This window comes from Lupinus angustifolius, chromosome LG06 (assembly GCF_001865875.1).
Source record: "Lupinus angustifolius cultivar Tanjil chromosome LG06, LupAngTanjil_v1.0, whole genome shotgun sequence".
Classification (NCBI taxonomy): Eukaryota; Viridiplantae; Streptophyta; class Magnoliopsida; order Fabales; family Fabaceae; genus Lupinus; species Lupinus angustifolius.
Window position 1 is genome coordinate 30,635,038 of NC_032014.1, and position 18,621 is coordinate 30,653,658.

Genomic DNA, 18,621 nt, shown 5'->3' on the forward strand with positions numbered 1-18,621 from the left:
TCAATAATAAATTACTACATACCTAGAAAAGGGACAATTATTTTGACATGTACATCCAATAATATCATTTGCACTCTCAATTCTATAAACAAACTTATATAACTTAAAAAACATATATACACCATACTAGTATTTTTATGACAAAAAATATTAATCATTATGTATTGTATGCAAAATTAGAAGTATGTGATATCGGTATATTGTTAGTATATATATATTTACTATATTATTTATCACTCATTTATATTATTTTTTTGAAGAATTAATATGATTAAAAATAAATTTTGGATAATGCAGTAATAATGTATAAAAATATATTAGTTTGGCTGAAAATGATTTTTTAGATTAATTATGATTGTTTGCATCACTATGCTGAACAAGTTCTAGAACACATCCACTTCAGTATTGCATGTTTTTTAGTGTTGATTTGGCATCTTCTAAGAATGATTCCATCTCTCATCACTTCCATTTTCAACCTCAAATCCAACAAACAAGTATTTATGTCTCATCTCATGAATATAATTAATTCATTTGTTAATTACAACATCCTAAGGTTAGATCAATGTGTTGACTATCCAAACAATATATTAACTTTGGTATTTAGTTTTTCTTCTTCTTTTTCTATCACTTTTTTCCTCTACCCTTCACACGTATCTTCAAGGTATATAGCTTTGTATAAGCTAAGTGAAAAATAAAATTTACTCAAACTTGTCCATAAAAATGGTAAAATTTGGTAGTATTTTTAGTAAAGAATGTAATAGCTTTATGGGGGAAGGCCGGAAGGGAGTAAAAGCTAGAGAAAAAAATGCTTAACAAAAATCACTTAAAAATGGACTAGGATCACTTGTCCTCATTCCTATCACATTTGGTGTCCTCACCTAATTAAAAAAATCTCATTTAATTAGTAACAAAAACTATAATAATAAAAATTAATATTTTTATATTACTTATAAAGTTTGATTAACTCGGTATATAGAGACAAGAATTTCTTGAGACAAATGATCTTTACCTTTAGGGTAGACAGAACATAATAACCTCTATCAAAGTTTGTCTCATTTAAGTATAAAAAAGATGAGTGTAAATCATCCCCTACTTTTCTATGTTTTTATCAACCATTATAATAGAGTCTTGACACCTAAATAAAATTACATATGTCATTTTATTTATCATCTATTAAAAACAGTACTGACTATTAATTAATATAATTTTATTGGCTTAATATAGAGATTAAAAGAGGAATAAATAGAATTTTATACTCAGCAAAAAATTTATTCCCTTTCTTCCATTATTATGATATTACATATTCCAGTTCGGGTTAAATACCGATATTTTAGCAACAAATCCAATAAATCTAAGTGTAGTGCTCGGTGTATTGGTTTTTTTTGGAAAGGGAGTGTGTGCGAGATAAATAGTCGTACGAAAGATCTATACGAAAAAGAAGGATGGGGGAGAAATTAAATTTATCTTTTCAAAAGGAAGAATAAAAAAACAGGAATTATGTTTATATGTGTGGATATATTCTCCATCACCACAGTAATGCAGTTGCAATCTTTTCTACAATGAGACACATGGGATACCTATATGAAAACCAAATATATAGCCTATTATATATAATGATAATTGTGTTTCATCACGATAAAAGTATTAGCAAATCTATGCTTAACTTTTTGGTTTAATCATAAACTTACAAAAGGTTTAAATGTTAAGTTGTTGTACCTAGTTTATCAAGGTTCACATTGTCTATGACTTTGGACTAATTAATTCAATCCAGTATGAAAGGTGTAAATAAAATGAATAATAAGTGCACATTGGATAAAGTGGAAGAATGTTTGTAGGCCAAAGAGGAAGGGGGTTTAGGGGTTAAAAATTTGTTTGTGTTCAACTTAGCTCTTTTAGGTAAATGGAGGTGGAGATTATTAATCGAGAGATGCTCTTTGGGTGAAAGTCTTAAGATCTAGATATGGGGATAAGTTTTTAAGTAATGGAGTAGACGGTGTTTTTGAGTGTTTCAGGAGAGGTTCTTTTTGGTGGAGAGAATTAAGAAATCTTAGTCATAACAGGGAAGGGATTGGTTGTGGGTGGGTAGATGGTGGTTTCCGTAGGTTTTTAGGATGTGGATCCTCTATTAAATCTTGGACTGACGTTTGGGTAGGGAGAGATTCTCTCAAAAATGCCTTTACAAGATTATTTCAGGTGGCTTTGGATAAAGATGCAACAGTTGAATCCTTGGGTGCATGGAGATATGGAGTTTGGTCTTGGAATATTCAATGGAGGAGGAACTTGTTCGCTTGGGAGGAAGAGGATTATGATGATCTCTTAAAAATAATCTATGATTCTAAACCTAAACAACAAAGTGAAGATACTTGGATTTGGTTACATGACAAATGTGGGAAGTATTCGGTCAAGAGTGCATATCAATTTTTACAAAAACAGGAAGCCGCGATCTCATTTTCTTCAAGAAGCTTTGGGCGAGTAATATCTCATGAAAGATGAAGTGCCTAGTATGGAAAATTGCTTTGGATGGTATTCCAACTAAACTCAACCTATATCATAGAGGGGGTTTAGGAGTACATGACTCCCTTTTGTGTGTTTTTTGTGGTGAGTTGGAGGAATCACTAGTCACTTGTTCTTTTCTTGCCCAACATCCTACATTATTTGGCAAAGACTCTATTCTTACTTTGGACTTACCTCTATTATTCATAATGAAGTAAAGACTCATTTGTCAATTCATGCATCTCTGTTACGGATGGACAACAAGAATATCCATTTGTGGATGACTCTTTGGTTTGTCACAATTTGGACTCTATGGCATATTATGAACAAAAGTATTTTTGAGAACAAGCGTTTTCACCTTGATGAGATGATGAAACTTATTTTGCTACATTCTTGGAGTCTTATCAATGTCCGCTTCCCTTTATTTTCTTTTTCTCTAGTTGCTTGGTTGAGGAACCCTTCAAATGGTATTCTTCCTTATTATTTGTGGGGATTTAGTGGATAAGAGTACCAGTTATTCTCCTAATTTTTCTTTATCTCTATATTAATAATCTTATTGCTGATTAAAAAAAATAATAAGTGCACATTCTATCATATAATTCAAGACTCAACATTCAAATGACTAAACACATATAAACTTGTAAAGACTAAGAGGTATCAAGATATATATTTAAGAAAAGAAATGCTTTAGGTTAAAAATTGTAATGAGCTTAATACTGAGAAAACTACACTGCATCATTGAAAGTTAAAGAAATTTTACTATTACAGCTATAGACCCTCACCGTAAAACAGTTTACAGTAACATGAGACAATCACATATTATCATATAAATAATAAAAAATAAAAATAAAAGGTAATATTATAATTAGCTCGAAATAATAGACGAGATACTATTTGAGATAAGTCATCTCTCCTGAAAATATTATAGATTAAGGTGGAATGAATATAATGTACGTGGATGTAAAATCTTAGTGTGTTCAAATTAACTGGACTAAAAAGTTAACATGTAGTGGCACGTTCTTTAGTGGCGTACCACCACCAGTACCACTTTTCTTCTTTCTTTCTTGATAATTGTGCCTTATTGCTCTGAATATAGATTTGTTATTTGGAATTATTTCTCTTATATTGTTTCATATCAATAATAATGAAGTAATAATAATAATAATAAATATTTAAAAAATTAGTTAGCATGTCATATTTTCATTGACACAAAATAACGTATGAGATATGATCTGGGACAACATATCTCGATTATATTATCCAGCTACTGAATTAGATGACCATGCTGGGCAAAAATTGGTGTACAAGTGTGTGCAACCAACTTACCAAGTGTGTGTGATGAAGACTGAAGCAGGTAAGTGTAAATAAACTGATGAGAAAATATAAAATTGGTACAACCCAAATGATCTCACATTATCAGATGGAAAATCAACATAAGAGAAAAATACATGCACACACTGTTACAATGAAAACTGAATAGCACGCAAAGAAACACAACTTAATGAAAACAAACAAAATCAATGAGAAGGGAAACATACAAAAAGAAGACCAAATTCCACCATGTCTAGCTTATATTTTATGTTGTTAAGGTTTGGTTTCGAGGGCAAAAAAACCGAACCCTAGAAATGTTTTCGCTAGTGGAACTTGAGAAGCAAGGTTTAGAATGCATGCTAGAACAACCAAATCATTAGAAATTGAAAATTTGGATTTTCTCTGATCCATCTTCAAAAGGGTTGGTGGATGATGTGATTTTTGACCTAATGAATGGTCAAAGTTTACAAAAGATGAGTTGTGGAAGAAGGGGCAAGACCTGATAAATCAGTCCATGAATAATATTGGTTATTATTTTCTGACACACCGCTCAAAGGGTTTCTTGAAGGATTTAGATCTTCAAATTTAACCAAACCATATGGTGCTTCAACATTCTCACTCTGAAAAGGGTATGAAGCAGCTGAAGTTGACTCAAAACCATTCAAAAAAGGAAAGTGTTGAAACACTCCTCCTCCTCCTCCTACTGAAGTTAAACCACGACCACCAATTTGAAACTCCATTTGATTGGTGTTGCTCATGTTTCCCACACTATAACGGTTCAGATTCTGAAGAGAAGCCATGAAAGGTTGATGGTTACTTTGTTGCTGAGGGAAACGACCAATTAGGTTAGGGGTGCTTATGCCTAAAGGGTTTGTTGCACTTGTGGAGTTTGAGATTGATGAGTTTTTATCAATGGATGATGGAGATTTGGAGCTACTACTCCTTTTGTTCTTCTTGTTTCTTCTACATCCTCCACCAACAGGAACGTTTCTAAGAGCACCACCTTTTGTCCAATACCGCCTACATGTCTTGCAAAAGTGTCTGGGTTGGGAGAGGTTGTAATTGTTGTAGTAGCAAAATTTTGTATTCGTGGATTCACATCGTGGACACTTTTGAGTGACCTGATCCGGTAGTGCCATCTTAGTTAACTGATTTCCTTGATCCGCTATCGGACCAGGCCGAATTGACTCTCCACCATAGCCAGAACCTTTTGGCTGTGGTGGTAATGGTGGAAGCAACTCATGATTATTGGAAGTAACATTTGCTTGATGATATTGATTTGATTGCTGCAAAACATATATGATGAATAAAGAAAGTAGAAAAATGATAGTTGTAATGAAAAAAATCTAGTATATTCATGCATATATTACTATACAAAGAGTATATATATATATAGGAATATAGTTACTTAGAATTTGTGTTGTTCTTTTAGGGTTTAGAAAGTGTGGTTGAAATTTAAGGGAAACATTACCTGGTGCCAATTGGAGGGATCTAAATAGAGTGGAATGGAAGAGAAAACCATGGTGTTGAATTCGATAGTGTTTTCTCTTTAATAAAGTTTGATGGCTCTTTAGGGAGATGGTGGAGAATCACACTATAGAGGAATAGCAGAGGCAACAAAGAAAAGGAGAAAAAAGAGCATTAAAGAGGAGGATGGTGGAGGAGAAAGAAAGAGGCTTTATTTTCTTTACTTTGATCTTATGCTAATATTTTAATCACCAAACAAACATATATTATTAAAATATAGGAATATGGAAATAAGTTGTAATCCCATCTATCAAAAGTCTAAGACTTATCTACATTAGTTTAAAACAATATAAGAGGTTTATCATTCATTTTATTTTATTTTAATCAAAGTCTATGATTTTAAGAATATATTTCCATCACTTTATATAGAGAACATGTTTTTTTTATCAAATATTATGATGTTTTTAATGAAAGCGCATCTTCTATCCTAAAAGTGTCACTTCATGTATAACTATTTATGGGTGAAAAATATTTAATTATTAAATTTTTAACTTCAGTATATTTTCTTCGATCAACTCTTATAAATAATGGGAAGTGAGAATGTGGTATGACTGCGAAAATGAATGGCTTAAGGAACACATAATAAAATGTCGTGGTTCGAGTCTTAATTAAAAAAAATTATAAAGTAGTTTGATGGTTAAGATAAAAGAAGTTGAGAACTTGAATCTTACTCACAACAAAAATACTCACAATTATTGACCAAAAAATATCACAAATAATGGTAGAATATTACATTTTTTGGAACAATAGATATGAATCCTTTTTTTACACACTGAATAACTGAACGGAAACCAAACCAACAATAATTTTGTTTTGCCAAACAACCTAAGATCTTGTGGAAGAAAAAATATTTATGTGATTGAGAGATTCCTGAAAAGCTCCACAAAGGTCACATGTTAGTGATGCATTTGGGTCTATTATACTAATCTTATTCTCAACTCCTTTTGTTTTATTATATATTCTTTAGGGTTTTTTAGTGGTCTTAGTATCTTAACCTGTAAGTTTCTTTAATTTTATGACGCGTTGGTCTGTAACTTTTGTTCATAAAAAGGGTGATAGTGGCTCCCATGCATGGAATTGATATGGAAAAAAGACAACCTTATATTATATACGTAGCAAAATCAATTATCACTGCCTATTAATATTCAATTGTAATGGTGGGATCAGTCCAATAAAGCAAAACATTTAATTTGACCTTGGAAATAGATTAAAAATACTATAGAGAGTACATGAAGAAAATTAAGTGAAATCTTTTCGATGATGTAAGTGAGAGGTTAACATTTGTGTACAATGTCAATTATGATATTCAAAATTTATATGCATATTAAACCAATAAATGATATACAAAATTACAAATAATAAAATAACGAGGAGCCATACACTAATTAAGGAATACAATAAGAAAATAGTATATTCTAAAAAATAAAGCGTAATTTATATAGTTTCCATTTTTCAAAGTGTTAAATACATCATTTTCTAAACTAAAATTATTTTCTCTATGTATATCTCTTAATTAACATTGTAGAATTTATTTTATAAGAAGTTAACATTGTTCGAATAAAAATTAATATTAGTCACTCTCATATATGAGAGGATTTTAGTTCTGTAGGATTTCTTTTTAAATTTAAGGGGAAGCTCATAGAATACTTATTTTACAAGAGGAGAGGAAGAAGTGTGCTGTAGGGTTTGAATACCCATATTCAAATCAATACTCTATACCAATTACTGATCAAGTATTAGTATGTTAATATTTATTATAGGTGAGACTCAAACTCTTAATCTTCTTTATTTCACCCCTTCTCCCTAACCATCAAATTTAAATTTATTATAAATGAGACTCAAACCCACAACTTTCTTAACTTTAGACTTTTAACTCGTCACTTTAATTATCGAACCAGTTACTGATATGCTCTCAGTTCATATATATTCATGTAAAAGCAATTAGTACCAAAGAGTAGGAGAGTACTACTTTGGAAGAAGTGTAAAAAAGATAAAGTAATTCCAAGACTCGATTAATAAGGCTGGATAATTGGAAATGCACTAACTTAAACACATGCCATAGATGCTGGTTTCCAATTATTGAACAATACTGTTACTGACATTGTCTTACAAACTCTAAACTTTAAGCTTAACGTACATGAAACCTTTTTACCACTCCAATTAAGATGACAAAAGATTTTATCTTTTATAGAAAAAGGTCAAAAATTTGTTTATTGGTTTTATTTTTTTTGATGATCAAAAGTATCCTCTCACCCAATGAGTAAGAAGTTAATATCTTGTAAGGTACATAGTTGTCATTCCCAATAAGTGTCATTCACATGAAACGAACTTTCTGGTCTACATGCCACTAGATTAACATTTTTTTGTACTAACAAGAATATTTTGTCACCCTTTTGAGTAAGGAACTAGTCTCTTTCGAAGTGTGTGATTGTCTCTCCAAACAAGTGTTGTTCATACGAATTGAACTTTTAACATTTTCGTTATTTAATTCGGGGATCTAACAGAACATTACATACACTGCTAGACCAACATCTTGTTGATGGTTTATTGGATTTGTTTTGAGAAGGAAAGCAAACATTATAAAAAAATAAGGAAAGTGTTTCAACGCCAGCTATTGTATAACTTTAGTAAGGGTTAAATTAGGGTATACAATATTAGAGGTTGGTGGTGTTGGAATCTAATTCCCTCCCTCTACGTTCTTTACTGCTTTTTGCTTATTTTGATGAGAAAAGCTTAGCACTTCATTTTGTGAATGAAATTTTAGTTGGAAAGCTACCAAAGTTATATTGCAGCCTTAGCCATGCAATCACTTATATTCACCCACACTATATACATTATAGAGATAAAGTGGTATTATATACAAACTCCAAAGGTAACCATGCACGTGCATGAAAAATACATATCATAGATTGAAGTTGCATAGGGGGACCCCTATATAGTTGTGTCGACCCATTGCATACATATTGTTATATCTTCTCATACGATGAATAATTCTAGAATATTCTATTATGAGATAATGACATTTGTGTGAATGAGAAACTCGTAAGTGAGTAACAAAATTTATAGATAAGTAGTCTCTTTGGAGTTTAGCCATGGTTTTCAATTTTTTTTAATATGGATAGAATTTAGCATACATATTCTTAATGATTACAACTTTTTATAAAATAAATTGGTCTTAGATTTACATCTGTATTGAATAAAGTAAAAGCACAACTAAACCAATCAAACTCGTATTTTAATTGGATTAGTTGGATTTCAAATTCATTTATAACAAATGATATATAGTGCTTGTCTTATATTTATCATATTCTAAACTATACATTTATTGTAAGTTATGAATTTTGTTGAATATCATTTATTGTAATGTACATAGTAAACGTTGAAACATTTGGTTATTGATTTGATCCCTCACTTATTATGCTTTTCAACAAAACATTTTAAACCAGAGTAGTGTTATATGTATATTAAATTTCGAGACAAAGTATTGACATGTTCCATTTAAGGAAAGCAAAAGAAGATAGAGATGAATATTCAATCTTATATTATTTACTTTGTTCCTAAGTAGGTGGCAATAGTTAATGTCAAAATTATAGAAATAATTGGTCATATAAATTTCTCTCACATATGATTGCACATGCATCTGACGCTAATTAGATTCTCATGCCATCACTTACTTTTCCCTCATAGCATTCCTAGAAATCCATATCTACTGACACATATTTCCTTCTCTTTATTTCTAGATTTTTACAAAGGAAGCAACTAAATTTACACTTGGTTTCTTCCAACAAGTTGTTAGTGACACTATTTTTTTTACTTTATAGAAGTTAGTAACTCTACTTTACAACTCAATCAAGAAAAATAAATAAGGAATGCATTAGAAAATTGGATATTTTTATGTTTGAATAATTAATTCTTTCGTATTTTCTCAATCATGTACTAACTTAACACTTTTCAACGTGTTTTAATAATATAATCTTTTGCCGACAAAAAAAAGAGTTGAAATAAATTATAGCGTTCATTGTTGATGTTAATGGAAAGAAAATAAGTTTGTTTCAAAAGTGTAGCGGCACAACATATAAATTTGAATGATAACCTTGTTTATGTATAATACTTAATAATTTAATGAGGCTTTACATTACTAAACCTACTCAATAAAAGATTTGTTTATCCGTAGAAGCAGTTAATAATTCTTAAGATAGCTACAACCTACACCAAGGATGAAATTAAGAAAATGAATAACAAAGATGAAAATTATTACATGTTATAATGTACGATAACTAATAATTTAAGAGGGTTCTACCAACAATTAGTATAAAATTTTAATTTAGTTGGAAAATATATCATATCGTATTCTAAAAAATAGACATTGTTCGTTATGATTTTGAACCAACAATTATATTAAAAAATAATATATTTGTTGTTCATTAATTTAGGTGGGTCAACCATGATTCCAAAAATGGGCCAGATATTCTTGATGATCGTATTCTAGGCCCAAGATATGTATCCTATAAAAATTCACAAAAGTTGAAAGTGATGCAACATTCTAAAACTTTGTGTCTATCCAATGTATAAGGTGGTGTCAACCTTGCATGCATAATTGCATGAGAATGTGCCTAATAGGAATAATCAAACCAATGTTATAAATTTATAAGGGTTGAACCCATCAACATTATATAAGCTAAACAAAATTATATTCATAATTCTCTGTAGGGTATTATGATCGAATCTTTCAACAAGTATTGCTTATAAGGAATGAATATCGATCTTTACATTTTTATAAAACTTGGGATCCAACCATGCACAACCATTACATCAACTTATTATCATCGCTCTTACTCAATTTAAAAAATAAAATCAATGTATTTTTATAGGAACAAATAAAATCAATATTAATTTATTAAAAAAAACTGATTTTTTTTCTTCTATCTACACCACTTTCCCATATTAACTTTATTTCTCTTGTGTTGCTTAAACATTCATATTAGGATAATAGTTGAAAACCCATTAAATTTAAATATTTTTATATAACTTTCTACATTTTAATTTTCTCAAATTAATTGTTTGTATATTAACAATTTAATTAGAAATTTAGACGATTTTTGTTAATTTTTCCTAAATTTAAAATACCCATATAATGTATGATTGTATTGAATAGTTGATAGTAACATACTATTGTAGTAAGATGCAGCCTCATAATCCTTGGGGTGGAATATGCTAGACAATAAATAAATAGCAGTTTAATAATCTGTTGGTCTACATTATATTAGACATCTAAAATACCCATTTATAATATTGTACCTTACTACTATTTAAAATTTCACTGAATAAGTGGTGGATAGAAAGAAAGATGCAGTGTGTTGTTTCATTCAATTAGTTCCTGTATAAAAATTTGGTGTTCAAAAAATCTATCTCTCTATATTTCATTCAAGGCAAATGATCGCTCTGTATCGGTCATCAAATCAGTTAGAGTAATAATATAGTAGTATAATGGTTCAACCAGTGACTCACTAATTAAACCATATACTAGCGAAATTAGATATGCATATATAATATATTAATATTAATGTTAAAAAATCAATATTTTTTATTTTCATTTAAAAATTAATTTCAAAATAAAACCGACCAGTATGATCAGTATAGTTTAATTGAAAACCGACTGGTATGACTAGTTTTGACCAGTATGATTACATGACCGATATAATTATTATACCATACCATATTAGAACTGGTTCATTAGTTAAACCAACCAACACGAACCAGTTTTTACAACACTGAATTCTGGTGACTTAATGGAGTGGACCCAAAAAATTGACTCATAACAGGGACCACCCCATATGGAAGTCCCACTGAATGTGCCTGACTTCACATGGAACCAAGCTCAATTTTCAGTTTTCATGTTATTACAAAAACAAAGTTTAATTCTTAAGCTTACAAGTTACAACATTCTAAAAAGCTGGTTACAAAATAAGTCTTATATTATCTATCTCATTATTTTAGAAATGATTTAAATACTTGTTATACTACTCCTATCATCATTGTTAATTGGTTTTTATGATGAGACCATAATATAATATCAGAGCCAAAAGTTGTCATGGGCCAAAATATGTCTTTTAGTTGTAAGTCAAATATAGTCATTTTCCTGGTCCGACAGACTTTATGGATGAAGTAGTTTGAGAAATAAATCTAATATCGTAAACATTATTATCTCTCGAGAATGTTTTAAATACACGTTGAGCTAAATCTCATTATTAATTGCTTTTATGATGTAAAATATTGTTGCTACATAAATATTAAAATGTAAAATGAAATATGAAACATTCCTATTCCAAAATGGAAAGCCACATTACTTCATCTTTGTACTGAATTATTCAAATTATTCAATTTTGCATTTTAATTTCAAAATTCAAATTATAGAGCTTAGAGTTTATAGGTTTGAGGGAACTTTCATCAATCTCGTGACAATAGCGACATGACTTATTGTTTAGGTTAAAGTTCATAAACACTCTACATGCACTGTTTTTAACTTCATCACTTTAAGTTTGATTAAGACATCTTCACGAGGAGCCTATTAAATGATCTTCAACAAGATATTTTTAATGATATTTGAGAGAGCATTTTTATTGAGAAAACTAAAAATATAAAACATTTAAGAGGTTAAATAAACCATTTTCGTGTGAAACTTTATTTAATATTTTATAACATGTCTTTTTTTGGGTAGATTAACATATGTCTTTAAACACATATCATAAAGATTCTATTTTTATTTAATAGTCGTGTTGGTACAAACATAGATAATACGTGTCAATTTTTTTTAACACTTTCTATTTTTTTAATTTTATCCAATCTATCAAGGATACTCCGATGAATTAAAATATGGAATTCTTCACTAAAGTCTTGTACAATTGTCCGTAATATCTAAGACCCTACTGAATTTTCAGATATGTCAAATGATCAAATAGTCGATATTTTATAGCTAACTTCTGTTGAGAAAAGTAGTCATACATTCTGGAAAAGATTAATTTCTTATCTAGGATTAGAGGATACCATGATTATAAAAAAAATGGACAAACATTATATGTACATCACTCTGCTAACTCAACATTTCCCCCTCTCTAAGACATTACATGTGAAATCTACATTAGAACGTTGTCATGTTTGCATATTACTTAACCTTTAATAGCATTGGTAGAGAATTGTTATGTGACTAAAGCATATGAGAAATAAAGCAAAAGGCACAGCTAGGCTCATATAATAAGATAATCTGAATACTAGTGCAGGAAATGAATACACAAATTTCCAAAAGAAAATAAGAAATCATTGAGACATTTAAATTAAAAAAAAAATAGTAGCCAACATGTATAATTCTCATGCATGAAGCATGGGGAATGGACAAAACAGCATCTTAACAATCATTTTGAAGAGCATGTTAGTTTAAATTCTATTAACTTGAAGCATATTGGCCACAATAATAACCATTTCAAAGCACCAAAAATAGAGTATGAAAAAGAGCTAAATGCTTTGTAATTGTAATAATATTAAAAACTAGAACATGAGTTAATTAGAAAATTAATATAGCATAATATGGGCACACGCAAGATTAAAAAAATATCTAAGTGTCCTTTTGCGAGTTGAGTTTTCGAGGGAAAAAAAGAAAGGCGAAGTTTAGAGTTACAAAATACACCCGTGATATTACTTGCAAGTTTTCCATTTTCATTTCTTCTCCTCCAAAACTAAAATCGAAAAGAGACCCTAATGTTCAAGTAGCATGAATGATGTAGGAGAAGATTCCAATGGATGGACCTGAGATAAAGAACTTGATGGAAACTGAGGTAGATATTGTTGAACCTCTTTCCCCTCTTTGTTCTGAATGACCCTAACTAAGGATCCAACCCTTTTGTTTGTGGCTAAACTTTCATTAGAGGAATCTTCAACCCCATGATTCTTTATGTCATTTCTCCTAGTTTCTTCAATCAACTTTCTATACAATTTCTCCTCTGCATCTTTCATAAACTTGAACTTTGGAGGTGGTGATGAAGATCTCAACATGTATATATCTGACTCTACTGATGATGATTCAAACAAAGGATTGAACCCTTGATGGTTATAAGAATCAAGAGGGTCCAAAGATGTAAGAAAAGAATTATCAATTGATAACATGATATCACTCAAACTCTTTGTTCTAGAACATTTTTCTTCATCTTCAGCTTCCAAATCTTCTTTTGTTTCCTCTTTGATTGTGAAGAGAAATCTTGGTGGACCAGCTAAATTGTGAAGCCTTATCAACTCTGATTCAACACTTTCTTCTCCAAAGGACTTAACCAAAATATGATCCAAGCACTCACCTAACTCCAAGTCTTGTACTTCATTAGTTTTGGTTTCTGATTCTTTTGTCACACTCATTGAAGTCTTTGTAGCATGAAATGAAAAGGGTGTCTTCAAAAAACCACAATAAAACAAACCCTTAGCATAATTTTCTTGATCCATTTCTATATCTTCTGAGTGTGTTATTCTCTTTTTCCACCATAGGAAATAGAAAAATTGTGCAGCCAAAGCTAGCACAAGGAACCCAAACACAAGAATCAAAGAAATGCTTAACTCACTGAAATACATGGCACCCTTTTTGCTAGGGAATTATTTTCACCACTTCATACCAAACTAATACTAATAAGAAACATAATTTTGTTTATAAAGTTTCTAACTTTTCGGTGGGATTGAAAGGTATAGAAAAATTGGTGTAAGAGGGACAATATGAATATTTGATAAAATTTATACCACAAGTTATGGACTATAGTTTAAAGGGGTATATCCATTCATTTATGAAACTCACGTTCTGAAGAGTAAAAATATGTTACTCTAATGTAACCCCAAACACACGCTTACCTTAGTTGAAATTCTTGTGTGGGAAAAGTAGAGACTTACCTTCCAACCTTATGAGTTTTGACATCAAATGTATGCATAAAACTTATGAGAAAGTAATGAAAAAAGAACCAAAGCTATGCTTATAAATACTATACTATAATTCTATTAGGAACCTAAATTAAATATATTTTGTTCAAATGAGGCATAGAACTTAATAGAGAAAAGTTTTGTTTTTGGTAAGAAACTAATCCATTTCGAGATTCGTGGTTGTCTTCTAATAAATGTCACTTTCAGGAATTAAATCATCGACTTTGAAGATTTAATAAGACCTTACACCATTAGATCAACGCATTGTTGGTTAATAGAGAAAGGTTTTGATGTATTGTGTGAATGAATGGTTGGAAAGTACCTCACATGGGCTTGCAAAAGCTATGCTTAATAGGCAAGTTACATTGTGTGCATCACTTGTTATGTTATCCAAGAGGCAAGTTAAACAAAAAAAATAAAAGGAAAACAATGACTTAATAGGAGGGGTTAGTTAGCAAAAGGTCAAGATAACTAAATTAATGTAGAAATATTGAGAGGGTAATCTTGGGGAATAAAAATAATCATCATAGAGTATCATCATGATGATTTAGAATACTATTAGTACTTCAATTCCTTATCTTCTTTAATGTTTCAAAAAGTAAGATTTCATTGAAAAGTGAAAATTTTAATTTTGTGATAAAAATTTAGTACTTTTTTATTGCTAAAAGTGTATCCATAAATATAAATTTGAGAAAAAAATATCATTGATTAAAGAGTTTTTTAATTTTAGATTTTGTAATCACTCTTTTTGGAAATTGAATTTAATTGAAGAGAACAAAAACTAATGACTATCTTGATAAGATATGTGAGGAAAAGGGTTTGGTCCCTATATTCAAAAGTAGTATTAAGGATATCTCTAGTATTAGAGAGGTATGTGCTTAAAAAATAAAAAGAAATACAATTGCAATAAAAATAAAAGGAGGAGCAACAACATTCCTCTCTAATATCCTTGTTGGTTGAGAATCAAGTTAAACAACTATCTGATTTTAAAAAAGTTGTAACTACTAGGGACGAAGTCCAAATCTAATAATAATCTTCTCTAGTATTAGAGAAGATAGTATTATAAAAAATATCGAAAAAATTACATATAATAATACTGATATTTATTTATACTGAGGAGACAATTTTAAGAAAAATAATACTCTCCTTTTTAGTATCGGAAAAGATCCTGACTCGTCCAAATGAAATTGACCAAAATCGCTAATTCCAAAGTCGTTTTCCCAGCTCTAGTCATAGCATTACACCCTATTACCAACCCATACCATATTTAACCATCATCCTAATCCAATGTTTAATCTTACAGTTATATTATACTAATGATAATATTTGTCTAAAACAAAGAAAATGTATGACTTAGTTTCTACAATATAACACAATATGTATTGGTGTAGGAAATTTTGATTGGTGAATGCTAAAAATAGTTGGATCTATAAAAAAAGAATGGTGCAGAATTGAAGTTTGAACGCAGAAAATGGTGTAGTTGCTGAGCCACACAAGGAAAAGACACGCGTGACCAACAACATAAAATTCGTTGTGATGGATATGAACGTTTCATTTATAAACCTAAACATATTGCATGTTCAACTTTGATTTGGGCATGTTCCATTCTGTCTCCTCTTCTCTCTAACCTTTTCACTTTAGATCAGAGAATTAATCCTCTCTTTCACGCACCATTTCAGGTTCTTACGTAATGTGCATGGAACATGTTTATATCAATGGATTAATGTTTGTTCTACTATAAAACATGTTCATAAAGTTTTGTTATCATATGAATATTGCTTTTCCTTCTGGTTATTCATGGTTTATCAAGTGCACTGGGTGATAAATAAGTTAATGGTTTTTTTTTGTTACATGCGATTAGTATATGACTATATGGCTGTTTTATAATGTCCAAGACTCTAAGCACTGTATATTGTTTTTGAATTTGGACATGTCTTTGGTGTATTGTTTTGAGTGAAAATGTATGTTTTTTGCAGCTTTTGAAATACAATGGCAGACACAGAAGATATTCAGCCACTCGTCTGCGATAATGGCACAGGAATGGTTAAGGTAAAATATGAACTAACAATTCCTTTTCTGTTTCTTGTTTCTCTCCATTGATAGTAAATTAGTGGTAATGTAGTGCAACATTGTTGTAGGCTGGATTTGCTGGAGATGATGCTCCAAGGGCTGTGTTCCCTAGCATTGTAGGTCGACCACGTCATACAGGTGTAATGGTTGGAATGGGACAAAAAGATGCATATGTTGGTGATGAAGCTCAATCAAAACGTGGTATATTAACATTAAAATATCCAATTGAACATGGTATTGTGAGTAATTGGGATGACATGGAGAAGATATGGCATCACACTTTCTACAATGAACTTCGTGTAGCTCCAGAGGAACACCCAGTTTTGCTCACTGAAGCACCTCTTAATCCAAAGGCTAATCGTGAGAAAATGACTCAGATTATGTTTGAGACATTCAACACTCCTGCTATGTATGTTGCTATTCAAGCTGTTCTTTCTCTCTATGCAAGTGGTCGTACAACTGGTTAGTTATCTTTTGCTTTATCTTTTGGTATATGAGATTCTTATATCAACACTAACATTAATCTATGTAGGTATTGTTTTGGATTCTGGTGATGGTGTAAGTCACACCGTTCCAATATATGAAGGGTATGCTCTCCCTCATGCAATCCTTCGTCTTGACTTAGCAGGACGTGACCTCACTGATGCCCTAATGAAAATCCTCACTGAACGTGGTTACTCTTTCACAACCACAGCTGAACGTGAAATAGTAAGAGATGTCAAAGAAAAGTTAGCTTATATTGCTCTTGATTATGAACAAGAACTTGAAACTTCAAAAACTAGTTCTTCTGTTGAGAAGAGTTATGAGTTACCTGATGGACAAGTCATTACAATTGGTGCTGAACGTTTTCGATGTCCCGAAGTTCTATTCCAACCATCAATGATTGGAATGGAAGCTGTTGGAATTCATGAAACTACATATAATTCAATTATGAAGTGTGATGTTGATATCAGAAAAGATTTGTATGGAAATATTGTACTTAGTGGTGGTTCTACTATGTTCCCTGGTATAGCTGATAGAATGAGTAAGGAAATTACTGCTTTGGCACCAAGTAGTATGAAGATTAAGGTTGTTGCTCCACCTGAGAGAAAGTATAGTGTTTGGATTGGTGGTTCTATCTTGGCTTCTCTCAGCACTTTTCAACAGGTAAAACCTTCTATTCTCATTTGGACAAAAACTCATATTTATATGCATTTCTTTACTTCAAAATACATCATACCTTAATATTTACTTATAATTACATATACTAAATGTTATGTATCCCTATATATTTAGAGATGTATAAAAAATGTTTTTTTTGGTCTTTTCTTTTGGAGTCTTGCATATTATTTAAAGACCCAAGTTTTGAATATCATATTTGATAGTGTAAGTACTTATATCTATCTCTCAATTAGTTATCATCTATTTATATAAATGTACTGAAAAGGATATATGAAAATGGAAGAAACATCATAGTGTTTGTATTGGTGTTGAAGATTGCATTTCTTAGTTATAGTATTGAGTTGCATGATTTTTGTCACCTTTCTTCATGGGAAACGAGGTTTAAAAAACCACATTGGATTTTGTAACTTATGACAAATAACATGTTGCATCCTTATGCATTTATGCACACTCTAGGATTTTTTATAATATGGTAGATTAATCAATGATACTATATATGAATGATGTACTTATATATTTTGTAATATGCAGATGTGGATTGCAAAAGCAGAGTATGATGAGTCTGGTCCTTCAATTGTACACAGGAAATGCTTTTAAATATTGCAGTGTGGCTCAATGGACCTACAATGTTCTCTTTTGGAAAACATTGCACTTGAAACAATTGATGTTTTTACTTTAAAAAATATTTCTTTGTTGTTAGAATGGTGAAGTGAGAAAATGTGGAGTTTAATTGCAGAGTTAATTCTTTCATTTGTTTTTGTTAATCATATTGTTGAACAGTTGAGATAATGATAAGTCATTTCAACTTGTTACTGCTTTGTTCCTCTTAATCATATTCTTGTAGCTAATCCATTCTTTTAAATTGAGATAGTAGAGATGGGAGAAGGATCTACCGTGTCAAATGGTGTTTAGAACCATATATCATATCAATGAAAACATGTCATATCAATTAAAACAATTATTTTTATTTCAATATCATTAATTTAGAACATGGTTCGAGATACTATTTAAGAATATATCGGTGGAGAATGAAAACATTATTTACATATGCTTAATTGAAGTATAACCTCTAGGAATGTCATGTGCTTTATTAAGGTTGTTTGTAACTACATT

The 18,621-nt window shown here is 30.5% G+C and overlaps 3 protein-coding genes across 4 annotated transcripts; 1 reads left to right on the plus strand and 2 right to left on the minus strand.

The window, feature by feature from the left end:
* On the minus strand, positions 3,833-5,493 carry LOC109351066 (dof zinc finger protein DOF3.6-like). 2 transcript variants are annotated; one of them, XR_002108180.1, is made up of 3 exons: positions 5,276-5,493; positions 4,196-5,090; positions 3,833-4,122 (listed from the first exon to the last, which is right to left on the minus strand). XR_002108180.1 is itself a non-coding variant. In XM_019592396.1 (2 exons), exons 1-2 carry the CDS (start codon positions 5,324-5,326, stop codon positions 4,269-4,271), a joined length of 873 nt encoding a protein of 290 aa, XP_019447941.1. In that variant the 5' UTR covers positions 5,327-5,493; the 3' UTR covers positions 3,833-4,268. The 2 variants fall into 2 exon arrangements, 1 of the variants encoding a protein (XP_019447941.1); XM_019592396.1 differs by having other exon boundaries at positions 3,833-5,090.
* Positions 12,738-14,348, minus strand: LOC109351067. Its single transcript, XM_019592397.1, has one exon. It carries the CDS (start codon positions 13,939-13,941, stop codon positions 13,081-13,083), a length of 861 nt encoding a protein of 286 aa, XP_019447942.1. The 5' UTR covers positions 13,942-14,348; the 3' UTR covers positions 12,738-13,080.
* On the plus strand, positions 15,850-18,303 carry LOC109351071 (actin-like). The gene is made up of 6 exons (XM_019592401.1): positions 15,850-15,897; positions 15,930-15,956; positions 16,254-16,326; positions 16,416-16,809; positions 16,880-17,493; positions 18,040-18,303. Exons 3-6 carry the CDS (start codon positions 16,267-16,269, stop codon positions 18,103-18,105), a joined length of 1,134 nt encoding a protein of 377 aa, XP_019447946.1. The 5' UTR covers positions 15,850-15,897; positions 15,930-15,956; positions 16,254-16,266; the 3' UTR covers positions 18,106-18,303.